Source organism: Centruroides sculpturatus, unplaced genomic scaffold (assembly GCF_000671375.1).
Source record: "Centruroides sculpturatus isolate CEXI.00-Female unplaced genomic scaffold, Cexi_2.0 scaffold202, whole genome shotgun sequence".
Classification (NCBI taxonomy): domain Eukaryota; kingdom Metazoa; phylum Arthropoda; class Arachnida; order Scorpiones; family Buthidae; genus Centruroides; species Centruroides sculpturatus.
The window spans coordinates 387,455-395,251 of record NW_019384441.1 but is presented as its reverse complement, the minus strand read 5'-3'; the positions used below and the strand labels follow the sequence as shown (position 1 = coordinate 395,251).

General features: G+C 25.1%; 1 protein-coding gene across 3 annotated transcripts in view; it reads right to left on the bottom strand.

Moving 5' to 3' along the window:
• LOC111620165 (carbonic anhydrase-related protein 10-like) overlaps positions 1 to 7,797 on the bottom strand; it is an 83,658-nt gene that overhangs the window by 42,683 nt on the left and 33,178 nt on the right. For all 3 annotated transcript variants that reach the window (XR_002755864.1, XR_002755865.1, XM_023362042.1), the window contains exon 2: positions 6,695 to 6,742. Coding sequence is in view for 1 of the 3 variants with exons in the window: in XM_023362042.1 (XP_023217810.1) it covers positions 6,695 to 6,742 (48 nt within the window). In the remaining 2 variants the exon portion in view is untranslated. The remainder of the gene's footprint in view (positions 1 to 6,694; positions 6,743 to 7,797) is intronic.

Sequence of the window (7,797 nt, the reverse complement as noted above, 5' to 3'; positions counted from 1 at the left end):
ATATATATATATATATATATATATATATATATAACTTTATGAGGCCCTATATATAATTTATGAACTCACTAACGCTAGTGGACTAAGGCTAGTGGCACTCGCTCCTCCATTGATCATCATATTTTAATTTAAATAAAATTGATTTTAAAAAATAATAAAATCAAGTATTTTAAATATAATTTTATAGAAATCAAGCTTAGCAGATGGCTGTAATTCTTTTATATAACCGAAAAACATTTCGAAATAAATTCGATTAAATTAAAAGATAAAAATATTGTAATGAATAAATCCAAAAAGTTAGATATTGTAGAAAATCGGATTAGACCATACAAAACATCTCTTGCTCCACATCAATATTCTAAAGGGTAGAAAGCAAACAAAATACCAACTGTGAAATAATATTTACATTTTGTGAGCCTCCGTTGGAGACAAACCATTCTGGTGGCAATCTCCGGATCTAAATTATTTAGAAAAAATTAAGAGAGCAAAAACGAATGTTTATAATAACATCTGCTTTCGGAAAAGGTGGCTAATTATCTATTCCAGTCACGATTGTTTCATTTGTATATCTTTACATAGAATCTGTTGAACGTGAACGGGATTTGCATGATATTCGTGACTATCTCTTAGAAGTCAATGGTCACCGAGTTGATTCAAATTTTCTTTATTGTGCAGCAAACACGAAATAGGATGATTGTATTGCTTATGTTAAGTGAAAAAAAAAAGTTTATTTATTTATTTTTTTCCAAAATCTACTTCGAGTTACTTTAAAAGTTGATGAGTGCTTTCTTACAGTAAACAACTATTGTCTACTAGATCACGTGCGGGGATTGTTTAACAATATGCGTATGCAAACCTATCCCTTTTTGTTTATCTTTAGTACAGATTAGCATCGCATTTTTTTTAAGTTTGTTTACAGCGATTTATTATTATATTTTCAGAAACTATTCTTAAAAAAATTGTGTGTTTTATTATATTTATCTTACTAATTGTAATTGCTTTGTATTAATAATGTTTAAATAAGAAAAAGGAATTAATACAAATTAATTTTAAAACATTATATGGTATATTAATTATAACTAATTTATTTAATGTGGAATCAGCCATCTGTCATAATTAAAAGTATCGATAAAAACAAGAATTAAATGTTGAATTTTTTAAGAAAGTAGTTGATAAAAAATAGCTTGTGATAAAGAAGTATTTGTAAATTGAATTACATTTAAAGAGCTGTTTAAATTAAGGAAGTATTAACTCAATAAATTAGATGCAATAAACAATTTTCCAAGTGATAATTAGTGAAAATTATTTAGCGTAATCGATCAGAGAATATATTCTATATAAAATTTAACTGGAAAACGTTATATTTTGCAGATGTTTCGACCTTATTATATTCAGCGTTTGCACATTTAAATATTTATGGAACAGAATTACCTGTTTCCTCACTGACCCGATCTATTTATATTTAAATTAGCTCTCATCCGATTCACTAAACATCACACAATTAGGTAACTTAATAATGTGCAACACAATTTAAGAAATTAATAAAATGCTGTAATATGTCGAAGGTATTATTATAAAGAAAATTTTTTAATCGATTAATGACTAAGAATAGAAAAAAAATATCTTTCATAATTAAGAATATTCAGTGATCTTATTTAAAATATGGCACGGAAATGTAGAAGATCAGAAATTTTTAAGAATGATACCATCGAAGCGCAATCTAAATTAATTATACTTGCGAGTTATAAGTTAATATTTATATTTATAAATGCAAGTAAAACATTTTAAAAATAAAAATAAAAACCTCTTCGTAATATTACACAAAATTTAATTATTTATAATAAACTAATTGAGCTGTAAATTAATTCCTATCCTTTATTTAATATTTAAAAATTCTCAATTAAATATTAATTTATTAACTTTAATTTGCACCAAATAATTTCTATAAATATATTATTATACTATATTATGCATTATATAATAATATAGAATATTAATACTTTATGCATTTTATCAAATAAATTAGAATAATAAGATTATTCTTGTAGAGTTAAACTGATTTAGAATGAAGTTGATTTCCCTTAGAGGCTGATAACCTGTTATGAAATTTTATAAAAGGTTTTTTTTGTGTTTAATATTAAAATTTGGCAAACAAAATTACCTGCGGATAAACACAATTTTAATTCTTTATTAAAATATTGTAATAAATTATTTAATCACTTATTTAATATTGTGAAGAAAATATTAAATTTTTATGAATAATCTATTGTAATAAAAATTGATCTAAAGACTTGACGTCATTTAAAAAAAAAAAAACATTCACGGCTAAATGAATAGTTAAATTACAAAATGAGAATTAAATCAATAAATTATTATTAAATTTTTATTTAAATTTCGTTTATATTGATTTTTCTACAAGAATCGAAACGATAGATAATTGTGATTTCATTCATTACTTACCACCGCCATTTTGAAAAATAATATTAAGTCGTAACGATGTTTCATTTTCATTACAAGATACATTACATCATAATATTCAACAATAATTTTCCAGAAATCATCTAAAATCCTTTATCATTAAATCGTATTTTAATTATTAAATAAATAGAATATTTTAAGGAATAATCCGAAAAAAATGAAGCGTAAGTTAAATATCTTCATTAGCAATCTTAAAGTAATTGTTTGCGTTATCTTATCGGATAGTATTTAAGATAAAAAGTCCCATTTTATGGATTTACACTTAGGAATTTACTTAATCCAAAAATTTTAGCGAAACAATCTGAATCATGAAGTAATGAAGGGTGTGGCTCGTTCTGATATTGTTAAATATCTTCAATAATTGCCGTATTGTCTTCCATATTTTGAAAAAAAAAGGGTATTTAAAAATTGTAGAACCATAAAATAACAATTACTTTTAAATAATTTCTAAAGTACACGTCTACAATTTTATAATTTACGTTATAACAATAATTATTTATGAATTTCTAATTAACAGCATCATAAATTTGATTTATTCTGAATTATAATCGAAATCTTTTTTAAAAAATATTCTTCCTGCCTCTTTTTCTTATTTAAATAATTTTGAAGAAATTAGCGTAATTACTCGGAACATTTTTATTGCTGAGAGTTGCGCCTTTCTCTAATGTATCTCTAATCGAAAGCATAGAAAATTATAAGAAAAGAGTGGCAGAAATTAAAATTAGACTTATGTTACATTAAGGTTTTATAAATAATCTGAATATTTTGTAATATTTTTAAACAATTCCAGCAAGCTTTATAAATCAGAAGAACGTAATTCTCCTATTTCAATTTTATAAAAGATAAGAACGAATTATACGATTTTTGCCATTAATCTGATAATATTTGGGAGAAGAAATACAATTTGTAAAGAGAAAGTATATAATTTCATGACTAGTTTAATCAATATGTGATACACGAATTAAGATCAACCAGATAAATATAAGGTTCTTGTAATTTTAAAATGGAGTTAAAGCGTAATAACCGCTTATATAAGAACAGCGTATAAACAAATTACACAAAATTCATTAAATTTAATCATTTTTTTTCAATTATTAAACTTTGATACTTTCCACGTTACTTATACATTGATGTAACTGTATAGGCTATGCTTTATGTCATATACAGTACTAACTTTAAATGCATATATTTACTATTTTTAATTGTATTTAAGATTTTATCTAATGAAAATTGGAAACATTTTCAATTGAAATACACTTGTCATTAATTAAATGAGGAAATTCCAAACTCCAGTTGCAATCTAATGTTTAGTTAATTTATAAGACATTCATCCTTAGATTTAATCAGTTTTATAATTTAATAAAGTCATCTTTAAAATTATTCATTAATTTTATAATAATATTCTAACGCTAGTTGTATATATGTATNTTTGTGTGTATATATATATATATATATAAGTTATATTTTAAAATTACTTTTTTATATAGGAATTTTTTATAAAAGAAAAAAAAATGATGATAAATTCAACATCGCACATTTTCGTAGTTTTAACGATTTTACATCTAAAGATATCAAAATATTTTTAAACTGGCGAATTTATTCTTAACTTAAATCGCTGTAATAAAAAATAAGAAAATAAATTATATTAACAGAAAATTTTTACCAAGTAAAGTTTCGATTTATTTTCTCTGCCATACTTTTTATTCCATTATCTTATAGTTTTATAGCCTATTAAAATGCCAAAGTGTATTTTTTACTTGTAAATTTCAAAATATAAACTGACGGACAATCAACGAAGTTTCGTAAAAATTTAATTAAATGCCACTAGCTAAATAATTTTTAGAATTTTTTCTTCATTTGTAAATTTACTAATTAGTATAAAAGAAGCATTATACAATAATTTTAATCAAATAACTTTCTATGATCGCATATCATTCGCAATTTTTTTTGAAAGCGATTCTTCATTTATTGTAGTAGATTTTGTTGATAACAAATATTTATAAAATAATAATAGAAAAATCCATTATTATTTCAAAAGCTTAACATTATTGTATTTATTTCCTAATGTCACCGTCTTGCGCGTTATTTTATTTTCCTTTCTCTCATCAGTTATTTAAATTAATTTAGTATGAAAAAAATTTTTTATGATATCACGTACATTAATAATTTCAATAATAACTATAGCAAATAAAAAAAATTATATTTTCACTGAGTAAACAAATAACAATAGGAAATGTTTTACAGTATTTTTAACATTAATAAAAAAAGGAGAAGAACTGAAATGTTTTGTTTAGTATATCTCTTGTGTATGAATCAATTCATTGCGATTCAAAATAAACAGACAATTAAATATCCTCTGTCAGCGTTGGAAAATTTAATATTCTAAATTTTAAGTGAATATTTTCTTTAAAATTTATAAAATTTTCAAAATTATACATTAATAACAAGCCGTAAGAATTTCCTGAATTTTTAATAAAGAGGCTTTAATACTTTTCAATCTTCCGTAATGCATTATTAATCTAGCAGCACTATTAGATCTCAGGCGAAGTTTTATATTTATAAGGAGGAAGACACTTAATTTACGAGTTGTTTAAAACATCTCGGTTCAAATGGAGTTATTGTTATCATTAGACGAATCTTGCCTTGTAATATGCCGATTACAAGAGAAAGGTGGTGTTTAAACGGCTTCTGTTAACAATAGTAACTGTTTATTTAATGACTGAATATATTTCGATAAAGATTTATCACGATTGGTTGGACAGAAATAATTATTTCCCGAAATTAACCACCGTGAAACTTTTAGAAACACAGAAATGTATCGAACGTAATGAAGTAAAAGCCAAAGAATTTCCGACGAGTCATAACAAAGGCTCTCCATAAGAGGGAAATGTCGCTTCTTGAATACATTGTAAATAATATATAAGCTAGAGTGCAACAAAAAATATTCCTAACGTCACCTTTGGTAACACATGGTAGCATAAAGAAGAAGCCAACTAGGCCTATTGGAGGAAAATATTGAAACGTCGGCACATTTTCTTTCTTCGTATATTCCATCTTCACTTTGAGCTCGAAACGAAGAGAAATCTCCAGGGAAATAGTTTCGAAAACTTGCAGAATCTGCAGCTCGGCATCTTTCATGCCATGCCGCAAGTAGCTAAGTTTCACTAAGCATGCATTGTCTTCTATTTAGAACCATTTCGTTATTAGATGCCTCCCAGTGTACTGCCTATTGATTTTTTATGTTCCACGGTGTTTTGTATTCTACAGGTATTATACAGTACATCAAATAAATCAAAGAAGAATGAAGAGAAAATGCCAAACTATGCGCCCGGAGACAGACTGCTATCGGAATTGCGAAAGAAAACTTCACGCGAATTATACAAATTACACAAGAATGAAAATATTAAAAATTCATGCTTTGTCAGAATATAACTTGCCATTTGTGGAATAACAATGGGATAAACCGTCTAAAATCAAATATGGGAGGCTCTATCGTGATATCAATCTGTGCAAACATTATTTATTCTTTCTGGCTGCACAGGTCTTCAAGTGTTTTTAAACTATGTCATGGAAACACCGTGAATATATCGAATTGATTATATTCATATCTGAAAAATATACAAACAATCTTCTTTTTCGCTGTAACATGTTTTCAAAATATTCTCCATTTCAATATTAATTATAAAAACACTAATACAACATTATCCTCAACTTTAGCGCTTAATATTAGCCTAATTACGATTAAAATACTATAAAAATAATAGAATTATAATAAAAATTAATTTTTATAATTTTTGTCTTTTCCCAGTTTCTTCCTTTATAGTACAGTATTGTAGAAATAATATATGTATATATATATATAGCTTAATTAAAATAAATGATACAATCTAAATTAGCTATTTAAATTATTAAATAAGCCAAAATAATTTTTAAATGATATTATAATAAAAAGCATCAAGCAGAAAACTATATGATACTAGATATAAACTTATACACGGCTCTAGACGAGTCTATATTCTGTTATTGATTTAATTACAGATAATTAAAAGCATCCTAATTAAAGCAAGTAATGAGCAAGATATTATAATTATTTTATTTTATTATTTTTACAGCAAATATAGCTTAGCATAACCAATTTAAATTTAATAGAGACATAAACTTACCATTTCACCGAATTTTATTTAATTTCTAGATATAAATAATATTATTAACTTACCAGATATTCCGTCATAAGTCCACCATTCTTCCCAGCTAGCTTCGCCTCCTAAATAAAACATAAATATATAAATTTTAACAAGAAAAGAAAGATAATCTGGATAATAAATTCCAGACAAAATTATCCGTTGATGCATACTTGCTAAGCGTATCAAGCATACTTTTACTAGATATTTTTTTTTATATTTAGGAAAATATAGAGCTTCGTTTTATCTAATTACATTATCTATGCACATAAAACTAGAAATTAGCCTATATCTACAGCAGCAATCGATATAAAGCGGCTCGGCTTATACTATATACTTATATAGAAGAGAACCGACAAAGTTGGGAGAAAAAAAAGGAACCATTAAGACAGAATTAATCACTTAAATATTCAAGTAATTTTACTTCAAAAATAATAATTACTTTAAACATCGGTTTTTTTACATCCAACATTTTGAAAGGGAATAAAAATTATTAGGTGGATGACGTTATTAGAAAGATAATTTCAGAATTACAACAAACGAACTTCACTTTTTAGAAAAACTTCCGTAATTAATAAGTGATTATGTTGAGACAATAAACAGTTGTATAATTAAGTAATTATGTATAATTTGTGTAAGTCAAATTAAAATTACAAATAAGTTAATCGTCGAAGAAATTAAATTGTTTCAATCAGTAGGAAAAGGGAGGTAAAAAATTAAGTTAGGGAAATTAAACTAATTAAGATATAATTTAGGTATTGTAGTTCAGACTCCGAAAAGGGCGGGTCGAATAAAGACATTAGCACTCGATTTAAAAGGTAGAAAACTGAGTCTGAAGAAATTGTTTAAAGAAAAGGGAGAAAAAACAGTTTTATACTATCAATTCCTGAAATTAAAATAAATAAATAAATATTTCACCACCATACATAGACACGTGTCGTTACGATGCATATATTCTCGCTTCATACATAATACATACTAACAAATATTTTTCATTCGAGAAGTGAATACTAAAAATCCCGGAATTTAAGATAGAAAACATTTTTTTTTTTTCATTAAAAAAAAGCAGGATTTTTCATAAGAAAAAGTCAATAACGCATTAATTTCTCCGGTACTAAACAATTTGTCGAGATATGTG